Source organism: Oxyura jamaicensis, chromosome 1 (genome assembly GCF_011077185.1).
Source record: "Oxyura jamaicensis isolate SHBP4307 breed ruddy duck chromosome 1, BPBGC_Ojam_1.0, whole genome shotgun sequence".
In the NCBI taxonomy this organism is placed as follows: domain Eukaryota; kingdom Metazoa; phylum Chordata; class Aves; order Anseriformes; family Anatidae; genus Oxyura; species Oxyura jamaicensis.
In genome coordinates this window covers 6,239,921-6,260,761 of record NC_048893.1, presented here as the reverse complement: position 1 = coordinate 6,260,761, position 20,841 = coordinate 6,239,921, and the positions used below count along the sequence as shown (strand labels likewise).

At 43.1% G+C, this 20,841-nt stretch overlaps 1 protein-coding gene across 3 annotated transcripts; it reads right to left on the bottom strand.

Moving 5' to 3' along the window:
- OPTN (optineurin) lies at positions 1 to 20,588 on the bottom strand. Of its 3 annotated transcripts, none has more exons than XM_035332042.1 (14): positions 20,450 to 20,588; positions 19,433 to 19,612; positions 17,483 to 17,685; positions 14,748 to 14,903; positions 13,923 to 13,999; positions 11,157 to 11,291; positions 9,924 to 10,005; positions 5,381 to 5,496; positions 4,555 to 4,704; positions 3,799 to 3,892; positions 3,060 to 3,218; positions 2,254 to 2,384; positions 1,215 to 1,294; positions 1 to 976 (listed from the first exon to the last, which is right to left on the bottom strand). In XM_035332042.1, the coding sequence occupies exons 2-14, from the start codon at positions 19,596 to 19,598 to the stop codon at positions 855 to 857; spliced, it is 1,671 nt and encodes a 556-aa protein (XP_035187933.1). In that variant the 5' UTR covers positions 19,599 to 19,612; positions 20,450 to 20,588; the 3' UTR covers positions 1 to 854. The 3 variants fall into 3 exon arrangements, with proteins under 3 accessions (XP_035187933.1, XP_035187928.1, XP_035187942.1); XM_035332037.1 differs by lacking the exon at positions 20,450 to 20,588 and adding an exon at positions 20,144 to 20,405; XM_035332051.1 differs by lacking the exon at positions 20,450 to 20,588 and adding an exon at positions 20,178 to 20,405.
- Positions 20,589 to 20,841: the final 253 nt, after the last annotated feature.

Genomic DNA, 20,841 nt, shown 5'->3' with positions numbered 1-20,841 from the left:
TAATTTTATACTTGCAATAGATTTATTTTGAGATGGGAAAATCCATTATACTCCTCTCTTTAAGTTAGGTTACATCCATTTCAGATTTTCTAGCACAATACTGTACAGATTCAAATACATTTATTACAATAAAGAATAATCAAGACAACACCTTAAAAATAAAGTTCTATAAAACCCAGTGACTTGGGTACACCAGGAGCTACATATATCAGACCTTAATGATCTGTCTTAAACCTTACCCACATCTGGCTAAAGCAAGAAGTTACATAACCCATCAAAAATATAGCATCAGATTAGTCTGGTCACGAGGGTAGCAATAAAACTGCAATCTGGAGAAAGAGCAGGGTTTGTTTAAATGCTTGATGAATATGACACTACTTCGTTGCACTGGAAGCTTCTTAAACAGCTTTTTAATATATTAGTTTCCTGATTAATATAATATGGGAGATGAAGTATTTACAGGCTTACAGTAGTTTAACTGATCAGCATATATCCCATCTCCCTTCTGACTTCAGTAATTCAGCCCAGTTCTGTGGACTAGCCATAAGAGTGGAGCACAACAGGGGAATGTTCCTTAAAGATTTAATTGCAGCAGATGCTCTGTGAGTTTCTTAATGCACCCATGTTGTTAACCTATAAAAATTATTTTCCTAAAGCAGATTACAACAAGATCAGTGAGTGCAGAATAGGGCAGGAGTTTTACTGTTTTCTCACAGGATGAGAAAAACCCTGAAAACCTCCTTCACTGGATGTAGAGATGAGCATTATTTCAATAGAAAGAAAAAAAAAAAGAAGAAAAAAAAAGTGTGTTCGTCAGGTGAAATCCCAGTAGATGAAGAATTGGAGGGCATTATTCAATTAATGCAGTCCATAACGTGAATCTGCAGCGTGTCCAGATCAGGTAGAATTTCTTCACATTTTGGACATGAATACATTGAGATATTCCGCTGCTCTGGCCATTCTTGACTACCAGTTCCTGCAAGCAGAGAAGAGAAATGATTACCTGTTACATTATTTGATTTTTCCACTCTTTTTGAGCAATAGTTCAAAGAGGACTTTCATGCTCCCAATAGCCAGAGAATCACAATCTCTGCAGCTACCCAGTTGCCAGAATAGCCATAAGGGAGCTGGGGAGCTGCTTGCAGCCAAGCAAAGCTGTTTTAAACTGAACACAGCAAGGCCTGGCCCTGCGAGCTGGTGAGTGCTTACGGTACCTCTTTGGACAAGGCGAGGTGACTGTTCCCGTTCTGGTGCCCTGGCTCCGTGGCGATTCTGCATCTCTGCCAAAGAGTTTCTGAGGAGAAGAAATAAGTCAATTAAAAGGGCTCTGAAAAAGAAGGCTGAACAGAAGGTATCTTCCCTTTGCCTCCATAAAAGCTAAGATAGAAATAAATAGATCAGGAGATTTGCAAGTAACTCATGTTAACAAGTCATGCTTTTAGTTCACAACTGCTGCTTCATGACACAGGACCTAGAAACTGCTGCTTTGTGAGACAGTGCCTGTTGAAATCAGGGTCCAACAACTGACACCAGCAAGACTTGGAAGCTACACACTCAGGAATCCAGGGGACACTCCTCTGGAAAACTCCAAGGACCCTGAGCCACTCAAGACAAACTCCAAATCTGATTAAAGTAGAAAAGAAAGTTATACAAGAGAATGGGTTGAGAGGACAGTTAACATGACAGGTAAATTGATACTTCAAATTCTTGTCACTCTTCCTTTATCCACAGTTTCCACAAGGTGAGTGGAGAACACATGGTTAATATTTCTTTCTTGTATTTTACAGCTAAGAGTGCAAAGACAGTGCAACCACAGGGCATTACAGTACTTGAAACTGCATATGCTCACTTATTACTACTACTCGGAGAAGCAACACATATCCCTGGCACATATGCAGCAAGCTCAGATGCAGATTCACCACTAAAACTGAGGCCAGAATTCTAAGAAATTCAACTGAATCAGCAAGGAGAATGTACCAAGTATGAGTCATCCAAAGTGAAATCTTGCTGAGGTATCCAAGTAAGAGCTGACGTGCCTTATGCTACTGTGCTTCTGAGATTCTATCACAAAACTAAATCAGAGAAGTCAGCCAACTCATTTTTTTCTCTTTTAAAATTCAAATTAACCAAGAAATACACATCTACAAACTCGTTTGCCTTTCTACTGTGATGCTAACAATATAACACTGGTCATCTCCAGCATGTGGGATAACGAGACAATCCAAAGATGGCTCAGCCAAAGTCTGTTCTCACCGGCCAAGATCTTCAAGGTTTTGCTGGTCTTTTAGCAGGTATGCCAGCTGGACAGCCAACTGCTCCTTCTCCTCATGGATCTTCTCTCTTGCTGCCCGCTCAGCATGGAAATCAGAACAATAAACCTCCATCTGATCAGAGAAATTGAAGCGTGCTGAGAATTTCTAACTTAGACTGAACCAAGTCATATATTATATGCCAAAACAGTGAACCTGTATCATAGCCTCTACTTAAAACACTCCTAAAGCACCTATGGACTGCAAAGTATTCGGCTGCTCTGCATCCGAGGTGAAGAAGACTTAGTAGCTTCTTCAGTTAGACTTCAAGGGTCTTATCTGGGGATGTGCAACAGGTGTAGAGGCTGAAATGAGGTACAGAACAGCAGTGAGGAGTTGACTTGGCCTATGACACTGACAAATTGGTGGAACCAGACTAAGATGCTTTTTTTTTTTTCCCCGTTTGCCTTAAATATGAGGCAGATCCTTTTTAGACACTGTTTACATACAGTGTTAGGTTTGAATAATTAAACCCTAAAACATATGCAGTGATTCTTAAGACAGTGGTTTTAAATATGAAAACACATCTATTCCCAGCCTTTATGTGTTGTGCCATACTCCAGTGTACTCTGCACAACTGTAGGATGTGGTGGTACAGGCTCTGCAGGGATCTGTAGGCTGAGTAAGGGATTTGTGCTTAGGAACTGAGGAAACATGCACACAGTATTCCAGACTGAGCCATTAAATAGCTCCTTCTGGTTTCTGAATAGTGTATGGAAGAACTAGCCAATTTCAAAGGAGAACTCATACCTGAGCACGCAGCACAGCCATGGTTTCAAGGTCCTCTTCTTGCTTCGTAATTACCTGCTTCATTTCATCCATCTGGAGCTGCTTTGCAGCAAGGGCTTGTTCTGCCAACAACACCTTTGCATTCAGTTCTTCTACCACAGCTTTATCCACTCTATCTAGCTGCAAGGAGGAACTATGATTATGAGATGAACTCAGAATACGACATTGCTTGAAGGGGAAGTTTGCTACCTACTCCTCCTGCCCTTGGAAAAGCTTTCAACTCCACGGCCATCAAAGCAACTTGCACTAAGACAGAAGTAGTGATTGATCTTTCAATTCTTTTTGAGCTTTCAAACTACATTGTATCAAGTTAAAACAGAACTCCCTAATGGACACTCCAAAGGACACTTCCCAAAATCTGGTACTCAGTTATGAACAGGACCTATTGTGGTAGACATTCTATACAAGAATACAAAAACGTTTAGAGCTCTACCCTCCTACATTTAGAAACTATACCGTGGGAACACACATATGCCTTTGCGTCCAAGGACTGGACTTCATGCTGCACTGCAGATTAAACCGTATCTAGAAAACACCATGTAAGCATGGATGTGCAGTAAATTTTCTGTAATTGACAGCACAGAATCTATTTTTCTCAGAGCAATGCTGCTATGTTGCATGAATTTATTCCCAGATACATTCTCACATCCCTTCCCATTCCACCCTTATTCATTACAATTTCTTCCGGTGATGAGTTTACCTCTTTGATTTTCATTTCACTGATTGTTTTCATTGCTTCAGTGAGTTCGGGAAGGAGTTCGCTGTATGCATCCTGCAAGTTACTGTATCTTGTCCTGTTTTTGAAAAAGAAAGAGGCAGAAGTTTGAAACACGTATAAGTTCTTTGAAAGATTTGATGCTCTTTTTACCATCTTTCATTTTGAAAAACTATCCAGCTTGTCCCAGTTGAAGACTTTTTTCCTTCCTTGTAAAATTTCAATTTCCTAGGGTTTTAAGAGTTACAAATGTATACACAAATCTAAATATATCAGTCTTTAGAAAAAAATAAGCCAGCTCTTTGCAAATTAATCTGTATTTCTGATGAGAAAAAAATGTGTTCCGTTCTCTCAACATCTCTCTTCTGAGGAGTTGTGTGCTGCTGATCCCTGGACTGATTCCAAACAGATGTCCTTACTGATTGTCTCCATTTCAGACCGAAGAATCCATCATCCAATATCTTTGTATCAAGCTTAGCAATTCTGTTCCAAATTAACACTTCTCTTAGGAAAACATTCAACTCTTGATTTAGAGACTTCAAGTGATGGAGAATTCATCAGGAGAAGAACCAGACACAGACCAGGTAATGAGCAGCTTCTCCAGCAGCCAACGACAATACTTGCAGAAAGTTCAGCCTACACACTTACATACAGCTTACACTGACATTTCACACTCCTTCACATTGCACATGAAAGGGAGTGCCAATATCTCCCCAAGATACAAAACCAAGTCATACTCACTTTTCTTCCTGTGTCTTGGCTTGTTCTAGCTTGACCTCTGCCTGCACGCTCTCCACCTGCAGCTCCAGCTTCTTGATGGTGTATATTAGCTGCTCCTTCTCCTCCAATTCTGATGCAGCAGCTGAGTTCATTCTTTCTAGTACTTGGCACCTGACAGAACAATGGAGAAAAGAAAAAGCTTGATCCATCCTGTTCCCCTTTTCCTGATGGATTTGGCACAAGTGGGCATTGTAGAAAAAGAATTCATTTGAACGGCTTATTTTAATGAAGAAAAAAGAAATACAAAATAAATCCGTACACAGTCATCAGAAAATAAAACTACTAAACCTAATGCTTTTTTTCTTACTAGTATGAATTTCAAAGAACTGGAATTTGACAAAAAACTAAGCAAATACAGTGAGGTTCTTGTAACCAATTTTTTATGACCTACAGGATCAACCTTCAAAAGCACAAACAGTTCATGTGAAAAGGCTTGTAACTAGGTCCCTCAGCTTCTTCCCCTAAGACTAGCACACGGACTGATTATGTGAAGCAGAAAACAAGAAAGACTTGTCTTTATGACAGGAAGGATTAAAACCCAAACAATCAAATTCCAGGCAGTGGGGTTCTATTTGTAGAACTAGGTTGGCAGCTCAGAGTTGCTGACAATTTCTGTATTTCTGTACTTTCATCTCCACTTACAAAGAAGGAGCAATCTTTTACAGCATTTCTATGAGACAGATATTTAAGTTGGTATTTGTAGAACTACTGAGTTTCCCTAGGTGGGAGTTGTCATATAAATATTTACTGGGTGTCACAGCAAAACTTTTGTTCTTCTGAACCTTACTTTTCTTGAAGTTTCTTCTGAATCAATTCTGCTTCTTTTAACTTCGTGTGGGCCTCCTGAAGCTCTTTAAACAGAGCGCAAACTTGCGTATTCAGGGTTTCTACTTCACTGCCAACCTTTTAGAGAAAAAGTAAGGAAAATTATACGTGGACAATTAAAGACAGAAAAAAATGCAAGCTAAGAGATCTAATCAGGAAGTAGTGGTTAGAAGTTTTCTTTTCCTGGGGAAAACAGCATGAATCAGTCTGCACCATTACACTTTATGTTCAATAGTAAGGCTACTCCTGCAAGACTTCACAGTTACCAATTATTCCTAAATGTGGCAAATCCCATTTTGACTTAACAATTTCATAAAGTATGTGTGACTCTAAGACATGTCTATTGCTCCTGTCTAGAATACAGGTGTGTAACACATCTACCTTCCCTTCCTCAGAGTTAAGGATTTAAAACCTGTGGGCAAAGCAGACAGAGTTAGTGATTAATGCCGCTCCTCTAAACAGCAGTTAGTCTGTCAAAGAAACAAACACTTGGTAGGGTAGTTTCCTACCATCAGTAAGCTCTTTAGAAAGAGACGTGACAGCAGGCGTAGAATGGAAGAAGCAGTTTGGAAGCAGAGAATTAGAGGAGGCAGATTAAACAAACCAGCCTCTGCCACACTACATGAGTGTCACAGAACTGGGAGTCTACAGCTCTGGCTTTTTGAAGCAGAAAAAAAAAAAAATAAAAAATGGTGACTCCATTACCATTCCTTCAGGAATCAACTTTGCAAATCAAGAAGAAAATGATTTCTAGTACAACTATTAATCAGACTTGATGATCTTTAAGGTCTTTTCCCACCTAGATGGTTCTGTGATTACCAGTTTTGTTGTGAGTCTCTGGCCCTCTTGTTTGGGCTTCAGACCAAGAACATTGAAAGATCCAAAAGACAGGCAAAAAGTAGTAGGAGGAAAGAAACAGAAGTAATCTCCTCCTGAAACATTTCAGGGTTTTAGTTGCTAAAATATACTCCCACAGTCTAGAAGAGATGAAACCTTTGCCTCCTGCTGCTTTGTGGTTTCTTAGAATCATAGAATCATAGAATATCCTGAGTTGGAAGGGACCCTTAAGGATCATCAAGTCCAACTCCTTGCACCGCACAGGTCTACCCAAAAGTTCAGACCATGTGACTAAATGCACAGTCCAATCTCTTCTTAAATTCAGACAGGCTCGGTGCAGTGACAACTTCCCTGGGGAGCCTGTTCCAGTGTGCAACCACCCTCTCTGTGAAGAACCCCCTCCTGATGTCAAGCCTAAATTTCCCCTGTCTCAGCTTAACCCCGTTCCCGCGGGTCCTGTCACTGGTGTTAATGGAGAAAAGGTCACCTGTCTCTCGACACCCCCTTACGAGGAAGTTGTAGACTGTGATGAGTTCTCCTCTCAGCCTCCTCTTCTCCAGGCTGAACAGGCCCAGTGACCTCAGCTGTTCTTCGTACGTCTTCCCCTCCAGGCCTTTCACCATCTTCGTAGCCCTCCTCTGGACACTCTCCAACAGTTTCATGTCCTTTTTATACTGTGGTGCCCAGAACTGCACACAGTACTCGAGGTGAGGCCGCACCAGCACAGAGTAGAGCGGGACAATCACCTCCCTTGACCTACTAGCGATGCCGTGCTTGATGCACCCCAGGACACGGTTGGCCCTCCTGGCTGCCAGGGCACACTGCTGGCTCATATTCAACTTGCTGTCTACCACGACCCCCAGATCCCTCTCTTCTAGGCTGCTCTCCAGCGTCTCATCGCCCAGTCTGTACGTGCAGCCAGGGTTTCCCCGTCCCAGGTGCAGGACCCGGCACTTGCTCTTATTGAACTTCATGCGGTTGGTGATCGCCCAGCTCTCCAACCTATCCAGATCCCTCTGCAAGGCCTTTCCACCCTCAAAGGTTCTTGAGGCACATCCTTGAGCTTTCCTAAAGAAATGTCAAGATCTTATCACGCTAGCATCAGTGTAAGTGTCCCTCATACTTGAATTTTCTTTGAAAATGTTTTTTCTCAAATACATGGGAAGTCTCCAGTCCAGCTAGGTGGCTGTGGCTGAAAAAGATACCAGATATATCAAGAGTTTGCTGCTGTTGTACATTCTTGAAGAAAATTTTCACTTTTCTAACAGAGAAAGTCCGCCACTGCACCAGGCTACTGAAGCAACAGACGTCGTTCATCCATGATGACCTGTGAATGCTTCCAGCTTTCATCTCCCAGCAGAAGTGTGGAACAGAGCCAGTGAGACTGACAGGTAGGCAGAACACAACTGTCTGCTGATGGGTTGAGGAGGTCACCCTCCGTAAGCTGCCAAAGCCAACGTCATTTGCCAGTCATGCCAATCAAAAGGAACTGAACTTGATGGTGTAAACACAAACCACACTGCTCTGTGCTTTTTCTAACGTTGAAGTAAAAAGAGATCTTTCGTCTACCACCGTAGCTTCAAAGCAAGCCACAAAATATTTTATTGAGCAATGCAGCTAATCCAATCACACTCACAGAGGAAAGCACCGATTTCTGTAAGGTGATGGCATTTCAATTTGCAGAAAACTAGACATCAGCAGCAATTTGTTTAACAGAAAGCATGCCAGCAAATGAAACCATGTATCACTGGAAAGAATCTGACTTCTAATAAAGCTGCACTGTGAATTTTTGCTCCCTCACGAAAGCCATCAAAATTCAAGATATTTTACTTAATTGGGACACTATCGTTGCATACTTCTGGGAAGCAATCTTGCTGAAGGAAAAGACTAAGGTGACTCAAAAAGTCCCATTACACAGTACAGACTGTCTCTCTCCAACAGCCACTTCCTAGCTCAGGGAAGAGGAACACCAAAATCACAGCTTTCTAGATCTGTTTCTGGGAAGTTTGCAAGCAGCCTCCCAGGGATGGCAGAGCAATAACTGCGGTGGTGCTTTAAGATGCCTCATCTCAGGAGACCTGGCTTGAGTCAGTGTCCACGTGAGTGGGCAGATGTTCTCTAGCCTCTTCTACCCCAGCGACTCCTCACTCTCCAAACAGAGTAAAGCAGGTCTGAGAAACACTTCCTTCTCTCCCCAGGATGTCTTCCAACTGCAGAGCCCTCAGAGTCCACACCACAACCGTACACTGTTTCATTAAATATCTACATTTTACAACAGAGGGAGAAAATATGAACTCAGCTGGCAAGAACCCTCTGAGGGGGCATATACAACAGCATATTCAACAGCATAGACATGGAAAGAATGAATGCTGCTGAAAGGATGCCACTATGCTGACCTCAATATCAGCCCTTAGATAAAGAGCACGGGGTTCAAACTGTAATTAAGGCAAAGTTGAGATAAAAATACTGTAAAGAATTATCTGAGACATCATCTGCCTTCCACAGAAAGGACATCTTTTGGCCCGACCACGAATTGGTACAAGAAGAACTGGTTAGCTAAGCCAGCCCTGCCCTAGAATACTTGTCCTGGCCTTCAGAAGGACACAGGTCTCCAGCAGATCCCATATCATATTTGCTAGCCCCATGCAGCACCTCAGATAACCCACGCTGCCTCACATACAGGCATTCTTAGCTGTCTGTATTTTGCAGTTGCACTGATCCTGAATGGATCTCTACTGTTAGGGGAGTTCCCAGGCTCTGTTCAGTGGTGCCCCGTGCCAGGACAAGAGGCAATGGGCACAAACTGGCACACAGAAGGATCCATCTGACCACCAGGCAGCACTTCTGTTCTTTGGGTGTGACGGAGCAGTGGCACAGGCTGCCCAGACAGGCTGTGGGTCTCCTCCTTGAGGATCTCCAAAAGCCGCCTGGACGTGGTGCTGGGCACCCTGCTCGGGGTGGCCCTGCTGGAGCAGGGGTGGGACCAGACGGACCCAGAGGTCCCTGCCCACCTCAGCCATTCTGGGATTCTGTGATTTTTACACACTTAGCCCACATGGATAGGCCTACAACTGTAGGCACATAAATTTAGATGTCTGAATCGGGGGCTAATTCCCAACCCCCAAAATCAATTCGAAGCCTTAACTGAAAACATCAGGACTAAGCTTGCCTGGATCTGTGCCACAAACAAGACAGTTATGCTCCCTCATTGCACTGCATCTCACCAGAACCATGAAAAAATCATACCAGGCACCATATAAGCTACACATTTAAAGTCTGTTTTACAGTTGGCTGTCAGTGGATTCTCATCTAAAAGCTGACCTAGTCAGAAGTAAGAAAATTCATCCAGTTCAGAAGCTTTTGTGAGGACAGATATGACTGCATCCTTCTCTGTCTAATGGGCATGGCCAGGACAATGAGGTGCACCTGAAGTGATGCCACACTTCCCTAATTCCTGGCCATCAATCTTACCCCTTCCGCGTGGCTGGTGTAATTCGGAACCACCTATAAGATATGGATTGGAGAGTTCAAAACTCACCTCCATGGCTCATGCAGGATATTTGCCCCCTGCTCCCTGACAGAAAGTGCAAATCTAGACCCTGAAGTTGTTGGTCTCAACACGTAAGTTGTATGTTGTTAAAACTTAGCTCAGGAGGACAGATACTTACAGCCTCTGAACTCTCTTCTTCCTGGTCAGTTTGTGTCCCTTTCTCCAGGCAGTTGCTTGTTTCATTCTCCAGCTTTGAAATTCTGGAAAACAGAAGAATCCAGTTCAATATGTACATTGTGACTGTTCAAGGCTTTCATGCAATGATGTACTGCCTTTCTAACACCACAGCCATGAATGGGGGCAGAGTTGAAAGTCCAGACATGCAGGAAAGCCAGCACAGTCTTGGGGCCTCCTGATGAACACAGGACCCCCAGCATGTCCATTTAATTACAGTGGATGTACAAGTCTGCAGGTGCGGTGAAGGACAGTGACATTCAGTCACTGATCAGTTCTGTGACTGATCAATTTAGTCACTGATCAATTTTTGGTACAGCCCAAAACCACTGGTTCTTTGAAAACCGGTCAGTCTGTTCACTGAATCTGATGATTAATACTGCCTCTATTTTCCTCTGATATTTTCAAAGGCTGAGATTTCTAAGAATCATTTGGCTCTGGCTCATTACCTCTTCTAGGAAGACCATGTAGAAACAATTACGGAGCCACTAACCTCTCATAGTAAGTAATGTCCAGGAAGTGTTAATCTGCCTCTGCAAAGTGGGGATTTGGAGCAGCTACTGCTTGGGCAATTGTCCACGCCTGAACAGTTGTGCTGATATGTCTATAACCGAGCTGTGATGGACCCTCATGCAGGTCTCACTGCAAAAGTGCTCTCTTAGGTAAGTTCGGAATTAAAATCATTTTAGATGTTTCTAAGGAGCTTTGCCAAGCTCACACCACTAAACCTAGCCTGCCAATAGCACAAAGAGAACTGTAATCCCTGTTTTATACTGAGTGATTTGGTTAAGCCCCACACGTAGATACAAAAATTGCTTTCATATAAAAGCAAATAATGACAGAGGAGTGAGCAGAAAGAGCATCCTCAGCTAGTTCTCATATTGTTCTGACATCACCTGCAGAAAGCTGAAACCCAAGAGGCAACAGGTAATTTGTCTTGATCTGTGGTGTTACAGGAGGTAATAAGACAGAGAAACTCTTTTGCTCAGAGAACAGAACTTGTGGTTTATCCCTATCAGAGCTATGACAAGAAGACATTATTACTTGTGAGCGCTCAGGAAATTCCCCATCTAGGTCATGCTGATATTTCAGCTTGTCTCCCATCAGCCACAGACTTGGTAACTGCAGCAGCCCTGAACGAAAACAGTTTAAAACATTACAGTGCACCATTTCGTACCTCTCTTTGTGATCCTGCAGCTCCTTCTCAAGTTTTTCCCTCTTCTGAGTTTCATTTCTAAGGCAGCAGAGCAGCTGGCTTACAGTTAGCTCCTCAGATTCCAAATTCTTGGACTCATCTACATATTTGCCTCTGCTAGAAAACAAACCAGATGTAAGTAACAACAGCTATGATTTTATTAGGGCACTTCCTTCTGGTGAGGCCGCACCTCGAGTACTGTGTTCAGTTTTGGGCCCCTTGCTACAAGAAGGACATGGAGGTGCTCGAGCGAGTCCAGAGAAGGGCTACGAAGCTGGTGAAGGGTCTGGAGAACAAGTCTTATGAGGAGCGGCTGAGGGAGCTGGGACTGTTTAGCCTGGAGAAGAGGAGGCTCAGGGGTGACCTTATTGCACTCCATAGGTACCTCAAGGGAGGCTGTAGCGAGGTGGGGGTTGGTCTATTCTCCCACGTGCCTGGTGACAGGACGAGGGGGAATGGGCTGAAGTTGCGCCAGGGGAGGTTTAGGTTGGATATTAGGAAGAACTTCTTTACTGAACGGGTTGTTAGTCACTGGAATAGGCTGCCCAGGGAAGTGGTTGAGTCACCATCCCTGGAGGTCTTTACAAGACGTTTAGATGTAGAGCTTAGGGATATGGTTTAGTGGAGGACTTGTTAGTGTTAGGTCAGAGGTTGGACTCGGTGATCTTGGAGGTCTCTTCCAACGTAGACTATTCTGTGATTCTGTGATTCCTTACCCTATGGTTCTGGGACCTGATCTGAAAGGCCACAGTTTCACACAGTGCTGAAAATCAACATTCTGAGCAAAGAGCTCATTCCCGAGAACCACGACCTGCCCACAAACCAGTAGCCACAGTCCCTGAGCACGTGCAGTGCTCAGACAGTCCCTTCATCAGGCTGGGGGAACAATTTGGTATTTAAGCAAGGAAAACAAAAACAGTCGAGACAATACAAAACTTGGTGCCTTTATTCTGACCTACTTTGCATCACCTTCTGATAAGTGGCGCTGTATGTTCCCAAAATAACTTTTTTCCAATGAAACATTTCTTATCTGTCTCATTCCTTTCCAGGAAAAGGAAGGCATGCTCCACCAACAATGGACATTAGGAATTACTTTCTTTTTCAGAATAAAAATCCTTCAGTGTTTTGCCTCCATCATATTCTACAGCTCTTCGGAAAATTGCATACGCTACCACAGAAACAAACCAAAGCAAATACAAGACACTCTGAAAAAATAAACTAAAGTTAATTTTCTGTGATAAAATACTGCATTCTATTACCTCCACTTTCATGTCCATCCAGACAGAAAGTCGAAAGTCACAAACTATATGTTAACAGATACAGGTTATACATTTCAGAAGCTCAGCTGGAAAACAGCATGTGTTTACGACTTTGGTTTTGTAATTCAGAAAAGAAAGTAAAGCATAGTCCTGTATGTGCTCCTGAGAGCCAGATATCTTTGGTGAGCAAAATTCAATCCCCCCAAAGACAGCATTCAGCCAGGATATATTAAGTAAATAACTTTTATCAGGGGATTTTTAGTGCATCGGCCTACTCTTACAGAAATAAACCTGTCCTGAGTGGATCACATTTCTCTGAACCTGTTAAGAGCAACCAGTCTAAGGTTTCAGTGCTGGACAAAGATACGCGGTGCCACAGGAAATTTTGTGAGAGGTATATATAACCCCCTGTTCTTGTTGACATGGCTCTGAAGATCGTAAGAAGGGAAGCAGGTCCCACAGAGAATATTGTCTCATAATCAAAGTGTTCTCACAAGCTACTGCTAAGGACAACCTGAATGCTTGCAGCCTGGTCTGCAGTCAGCATCTCTTTGTTTCATAACTTGACCATAACTGTTTTTTTGCCTTCAGCTTCTTAACTGCGTGCTGAGGGTCAAGTTTTTTATGTTATTACATTAAAATGCTGATCTCCTTTGCAATGAAGTGGGTGGTGATGGAGTTCAAAGGAAAACATGCACGCAGAGCACAGCTTTCCAGCCTGCTATGCCCCAAACATTTTCTATATCCTTCCCTTCCAAAAGCAAGGCCATAAAGTAAATAAGACAGTTCAGCCACAACCACCTAGCTGCTACATTGGGCAGTATCCCAAATGGAAAGTTTTATAGTATCAGCTGTCTGTGTCCATGAGGAGTAAAGGTTCAGCTAGGGGCAAGAAAGTCCCTTGAGCTGACGTAAAGATCAGATTTTGAGAAGTAACTTCAACAGAATGCTGATATCTTAAGCATTCTAAGATATTAAGTAACTGGAAAAATGAGGACTATGTCATTGCACTGTCTGTCTGCTCCACTATGATAAAATTTATACAAACAACATAAGCAGAAAGGGCATGGATCGGGTCTGAAAGGCTGCAAGACCTCTGATTCTCACCAATATCATTATAATGAGGTAGATGACTATTAGAGTTCAGAGTGACTAGATGAGAAGGAGTCCCTGCAGCCTGTATCTTTTCGTTTTGGCCTCCCTTAAAAACCTGAAAAGTAGCAGCCAGTTGGCAAGTCTGCACGCACAGAAATGCCTGGCCAACTGGCCGGAATATGTACTCCCTCTTGTCAGCTGGAGAAAACAGGAGGGAAAAATGCCAGAGACCTGGGGGTCTTTCCAACGTGGTAGGCAGGTAGAGCTACTGCAGTGGAGTGATGCAAGGCCACATAAAAACAGGATTCACAACACGTTCCTCTAGAAAAAAAAATCCCTTACATTGAAAACAAAACATATTGCGGAAGTTTGAATCACACGAGAACGTACGTACATGTAGACAGCGATGTTACTGGGCAAATCACCACTAGTATCTTGATTTTCTTTTGCAGCTCTGTTTACTTCTCCTTCCTAAGAAAGAAAAAAACCCCACCCTATTAGCTTGGTATTTGGACCATGCAGGACATAGTTTTATTTGGTTAAGGAAGGAAGAAAACCAGGAAAAAATACTGTTGTGGCAATAACAAATAAATAAAACACAAAACTCCTACATACCAGTTTCATGTTAACTTAAATACTTCACATGCCTTTCCCTGTATCTCTTCAGGACTGATCAGAGAAGAGAAACAACAATGAGATTTGGCCTTCTCCTTTCATCAACAATTTCCATGGCTATTCTCTCTTGTAAAGATGACACAGCAACAGCACTGCCAATAGATTTTGAATACAAGCCTAAAAACCACTCAGTCTTCTGCCTGCCAAGAGAACCACCCTTCTTTCCCACTGCAAAACTCATCCATGACCTTTGTAGTCCAAAGGAAACTCTTTGCAGCAAAAAAGGAGAAGGTATCCTTGAAGCTTTCCTGCAGTCTGAATTTTCCTCTGAAAAACCCCAAGAATTTTTAATTAAATTCTCTTAATTTCTTGTTACACTTTTTTCCAGAGAGGGATGTGCTACTACATGGGTAGCAGAGACCCACATTTTCACATTTCACATTTCACCTGTGAAGACTTCTCAGGTACAAGAACAGTAGAAAAAACAGATTTATGTGTTTCTAGGGAACACAGAAGACAAAATCACTTTGCAAAAAATGAGAACCAAGCTTGAAACAAATTTCTGGCTGCAGCTCACTGTGTCCTTTTTATTCCCCTCACTTACATTCATCCCAATCTCCACGAAAGAGTCCTCTGCTGAGATGTTCAGCTTGACCTGCAGTTCTGAAATGATGGCTAGTAGATCTGCCTTCTCAGCCTGGAGCCGCTGCACCTGGGACTTGAGCTGCCTCACTTCCTTCTCAGGAGCCACGCAGCCCTCCTGGGATAAACAAAAACCCGAATTAGCCAACAAACATGAAACAGCAGACAAGGAGTACAGAGCCTGAACAAAACAGTGGTGTCCCTCTGCCCTACTTCTCTGATTAGGTTTGCCTGGAAAAATCCAGTATAGATACCCCTAAGCTATACTTTGGTTCATTAGACAGCAAGAAGCAGAAACTGTGCAACCACGTTCATCAAGCGATGAGTATCATGATTCTGGAAAACATGGACCTGGTCTGCCGAATGCACAAATAATTAGGATATAAATCTTTGCCTGAATCTACACCTCTCACTACCACATAGGGTCTCAGTCGTCCTATATATATATATATTTTTGCCCATATCCTTATTTATTTCCCCAAATTTACTGAAGATTCTAGGGAGAAATGACCAGTGGGCAAAGAAACTTTCTGCATGCACCGCTTTCAACCTTCTACTACCACAAAACCTCTCTACTCCACATCCATGTATAAATTCCTGCCTATATCCCTGACCTTCACACAAAGTTCTACATCTCTCCCAATCCACAGTCTCTGTCCCTCAGAGCTTCCCAAACTTAATCTCTCCTTCCAGTTGTGACTGTCTCCTTCACCTTCTGCGTCTTCTCTTTCCTCAGGATCCTCAAAACCCTCTTTTCAGCCCCCACATAACCAGGAAGCCTCTTTTTCTTCTCCTTTTCCTTTAGATGCCTTTCCCCCTTACAAAACTCTCCCTGGAGTTTGTTTCTTCCCTGTTTTGTAACCCAAGTCTTCTATCTCTTGGTAATGTTTTTTTTTTTATGACATGCCATCAGTGTAAATTCTAAACAATTCCTGGAGTCGGAATTACATTCTAACCTATCATTCACGCCAAATCTCCAAACTCTTGCCATGATGACAGTGTCTCATCTTGCAATACTTCCCTACACACATGACTCACTGTGATTTTGTGCTCAGGCTGTAAAAGGCTGCAACAGGAGTCAGCTCCAGTGAAGAGGAGAGAGTTTCATAGCCATCAGTGCTCCCAGGGGTAAAGTTTTGAGAGAAACCCTCCTATGAATGCTGCTTTATCACTAAGGAAAGCAACAGTATATATCTATGATTTGCTTTGAGTGAAATGGACACATCACTTAGCAGTAGCAAGGGACTATAATCCATCTCAGTAAAGAGTAGAAAACAGAGGTGAGAGGGGAGAAATTAGACTAATTTTTAGTCAGTCTTTTGATTAGGAGAATTTTTTTCATGCTCTTTTTTTTTTTTAAAAAAAAAAGATAATTTAATTAAAGTATAGCCGAAGTATTCGAGAGAGAAAGCCATTTTGGCTTAAATGACACTGTCAGCCTGAAAATCACGATCAGAAATGAAATGTTCCCATCTAAATTAAATTATCACTTACTGATAAAACTGCAAAGAATCAAGAATTGCTTTATGGAGCTCTTACAGATGAGATAATTAAGAGATTTATTTTTACTTAGTCAGATTGCCCAAGCAGGTTGGGTCACTCTGTCAGTGACATACTTTAAGTATCTGAAGTACAAGAAGTTCTGAAACAGGTATGAGCAGAATAAATCCCCTACTTCCCCTTAAAATTTCAGATTTATGAAATTCTGAGTTTCCCTGACAATCCTGAAACACAACTTTGACACAGTCATACTTGCACAATCACATGTTTATACATGACATCCTTTCCCTTCACAACTTTTGAACTCATCAGCCAATTTCAGTTCACATGTTGGGAGACTTCTTACAGAGTTCCATGAAATAGGCAGTCATGAAAGGAAAGGAAAGCCTACCAGTGACTCTGCGGAGAGAAAGGCACATAACACTCATCCTCCAGCAGGCAACAGAGAATCCACATTCATTCTGTACCATATGCCAGTATTGATTGATTTGGCTCTGCATGGAACTTCTTGTTAATCATCTCTTCATGTAACAATGCGGGACACAAAGCAGGTTTTGTTCTAACAGGCTTTGTCCATAGATGTTCTCAGTACCACCTGCGAACTGATGTTGCCTGACTGCTAAGCAATCACCTGCAACGTTAGAAACTACTTGCTACAGAGCCATACGTAACACAGAGGGAGAAAGACTGAAATAGAGCAGCTAAAGAACAAATCTAATCTGAACCTTAGTAAAAAGGCTTTCATGAGTGGAGAAAGATCTAGAAATAGATGGCAGGGTGTGTTTTTTTTCTTTTGGCTCACATGTCAACTTCCCACCGGAAACACAAAAACGAAAGCAATCAAGCCTTCCTGAGAAAGAATCTAAGGAGGAAAGGGAGGGATGAAGCCAACCTAACAGTAAACAAGATAAAGAATGATAAGTTGGCAAGAAATGCTCATTTCTTATTTGTTATGTTGATAATGTTAACTGTTATTATTATTATTAAAATGATAATTATCTCAGGTGTGGCACTATATTCTGTTACTACACTCTAAGAAGACTCACTTCATAAGTCAGGACAAGACTACCTGTTACAGCATAAAGATAAAAATGGAGAATGTTAACAGAACTCCAAACCTCACAGTATGATGAAGGGGCATAAAAGCTCCTTTCATTCAATTTCAAAGTACGTCAATCCAAACATTTCCTTATTTACCATTTCAGCTCCTTCTTCTCTTTCCTTTAAGCTCTGTAGCTGTTGCTGTAGCTGTTCATTTTCAATGCACTTGGCTTGCAAGCACTGCTTTGCTTCTTTAAACTTTGTCTCGTAAAATTCTCGTTCTTCTTTCTGCTTCTCTCGCCAGATGGAAAGTTCCTCATATCGCTCCTTCATAGCTTGGTTATGCAACTTCATGGCTTCTAAAGGGTAGCCAGAGACAAGTCATTGATTCACAGTAACACATGCCAAAGAAACAGCAGATTTCCTCTACATGGGCTCAGCATTCTTCAGTATCAAAGGGGTAAGCAGTAATTAGGTTTGAAATGCAAACCTCCTTCTCATGTGTCTTAGTGAACTAAAACAAAACGTATTACAGCTCCTTAACACTTTAATAAATACTATTAAAACCATTGCTGAAATAACATGCCCACACTCTCTCACTCCTTGAATTATTCCAAAGCTGAGAAGTGCAAACAAGAAGTATGGCTCACAAGAAGTTCTCGCTATCTTGCTGCATGTGTCATGTGCTTGATGAACCCAAATGAAACTACTGAACAGAGATTATGAAACTAATGAAAGTGGATTTTCTAGACTGGTAAAACAGTGCATGAAAGCAGATGCTATCAAATTGAAAGTCTCAAATATGTTCAACCATACTCTGCTTGAATGTTCGGTTAAGATTCGATTAAAAATGTTGAAAAAAATTTAACTGATAACTTACAGCAAAGTCAACTCACCCTGACTGGGAAGGCATGTTTTACGTAACGAAGTCAGTGAGTCAGTATGTAACAGCACCAGTCTCTCTATAGCAAAATGCTTACATTATTTTTATGAAGTCAAGGAAAAGATTTCAAACTTGCTTTTTAACGCAATATTCTCAAAGCCAGTTGCTTGAAAATCTTTTGTATATTGTATATTCCTGTTACTGCCATTCTGTCTTGATGCCATTCTGCAAGGTATGAGTTACAGCAGCTGCAATTATGGTCCTAAAACATAATCTTATATGGCATAGGACCTTTATTCAGAATACCAGAGGTGCTCCTTGAAGTGACTTTCCTGCCAGATACTCATGGGACTCCAAGGCAGAGAACTTGCACCAGGTGAAAAACTGATTCCAGAGGACCTTGAACACTGACTTAAGATCAGAGCACACAGGACACACAGCTTCATGCTCTGTTACCATATAAACAGTTAGGTACCTCAAATCCTTTGCATTTTGCTCTAACCGTTTTATATATATATATATATATATATATATATATATATATATATATATCTGTATCTAACACCTAAACTTCTGGAATTGAGAAACAAAGCTTTGTCAGCTAAAAGGCTTAAATTGTTAGGCATTTTCATGGAAACCTAACGGTCTCTCCCAGATAGATCCAGCCATGACTGCTACTTCATTTTGAAGCACAGAAGGTGCTACCACAACTAAACTTTCAAAGTGGTCAGTACACACAGTGTAGAACAATCTGCTTCAATTCCCCTTGCTATGTGAGAGGATTCAACACCTTCCAGAGAATATCTAAACCAAAACTATTCTATGTGCGGTGGATTATCCACTTTATTGATGCAGCTATGACAAAATGCTAGTCTATCTGTAATGGAGATGAGCAACCATTCTAAAATAAAAATGAAAAAAAGCTTTTAAAGGCTGATGAACAAAACCTCCCAAAATACACAATGCTATACTGACTGTGTGCATAGTTCTGAAGCAAATAAGTCACCCATAAATTGGGCTGTTCTCCCCCTAATCTTCCTTACTGATTCAACTTGATGTGTCCTATCAATTGGCCTTGCCACTTGCAGAGTTCTTGTATAGGGAATGCTACCCAGACATAAAATGTCATCCAGCAAGGGCAAATGAGCACAGAATTCATACTCATAGGGAACTGCATAAGAGACTCCTTTTGCATTTCAAGACAATTTTGCATTCACATTCACCTTTTAACTCGTTGTTCTCAGTGATCAGTTCTTTCATCTGCTGTACCATCTCTTCTGGTGTGTATGTGCTGAGGGTGGGGGCAGCTGCACCGTCCGTCCCATTTTCCATTTTGCTCCTGGGATGCTCTCCATTTTCAGCAGGCCGGCTCTGCACCTTGCTGGACATCTCTGAAGTGACCACTACAAGGTCAGTAAAGAGAAAAACATGATTTCTTGCCAAATAGCTACTTAGAAAGAAAATACAATGATACTTTTATTACTTCCAGATGAGCTGTGCATCCAGTCATAGCATGCAGGGACCACCTGACCCTGCTGAGCCCACTGCTCCAGAACATCCATGGGTCTCTGTATCCCATTAACCCCTCAGAGAGAGGACTGGATGAATAAAGCTGAGACATCCACACGTCTCTATATCCCATTAACCCTTCCGAGAGAGAGATGGATGAATAAAGCATTTGATTCCCAAGACATCTTGAATGAATAACACCAAGACGTCTGTCAGCCTGAAATCGTTCCTTGGGAGCCCCTTTCTTTGCGAACAAAACATAAAAAGAAGCTTTAATCCCCTTCCCTGCGTACTAGGAAGCCTTTAAGGGCAGCAAAGCCGTGTTTCACCCACTCTCCCCGTCCCTCAGGTGCCCAGCAGCCTCCCCAGGGCTGGGAGACCCTCCCTGCGGATGGGGGACCCCCTGCCCACCCACACACCCCTACCAGGAGGCCTCGAAAAGCTCTCGGTCCCCTTCACCGCCGGGATTACATTTCCACCGCCTCCCTGCCAGCTTTCGTTTTCTCTTTCCGTCGCAGTTAGCTTCACCGGGGGAGGCGCTGAGGCAGCAGCCTCCGTGCCCAGTCACGGCTCTCCCCTTGCCTTTCCTTCCCCGTAGGCCCACCCCGGAGCCGCTGAGTCACCGGCCATGGCCGCCTGCGGCCGGCGGCAGGAACAAGCGACCTCCGCGGTCCCCTCCCGGCCCCATCGCCTCGGCGCCCCGCGGGGGCCGTGCCCGCCGCCCCGCTCACCCCGCTCACGCCGTGCCCATGGCGGCAGCCGCCCCGATCGGCTGAGTGCCGACAGCCGCCGTCTCCGCCTTCCCCCGCGGGGATTTCCCCAGCTCGGCGCGGCCTCTGGGCGGCACTGCCCGGCCAGGCGGGTCTTGACAGCCGGCCCCCTTCAGGCCCTGGCAGGCCGCTGTGAGGTCTCCCCGGAGCCTTCTCTTCTCCAGGCTGAACACCCCCAGCTCCCTCAGCCTGGCTCCAGAGCAGAGGGGCTCCAGCCTCTGATCATCCTCGCGGCCTCCTCTGGACTCGCTCTGATACATCCCTGTCCTTGTGCTGGGCCCCAGAGCTGAACGCAGGCTCCAGGTGGGGTCTGAGAGAGCAGAGCAGAGGGGGACAATCCCCTCCCTGCCCTG

Bases quoted from the DNA above. Each gene is read 5' to 3' on its own strand.
- OPTN (XM_035332042.1), bottom strand. From the start codon at position 19,598: ATGTCCAGCAAGGTGCAGAGCCGGCCTGCTGAAAATGGAGAGCATCCC. The intron at 14,904-17,482 runs GTAAATAAGGAA...TGTTTATCCCAG, and splicing joins GAGAAGAAGGAGCTGAAATG to GAGGGCTGCGTGGCTCCTGA. The intron at 3,893-4,554 runs GTGAGTATGACT...TTTCAAAAACAG, and splicing joins GCCAAGACACAGGAAGAAAA to GACAAGATACAGTAACTTGC.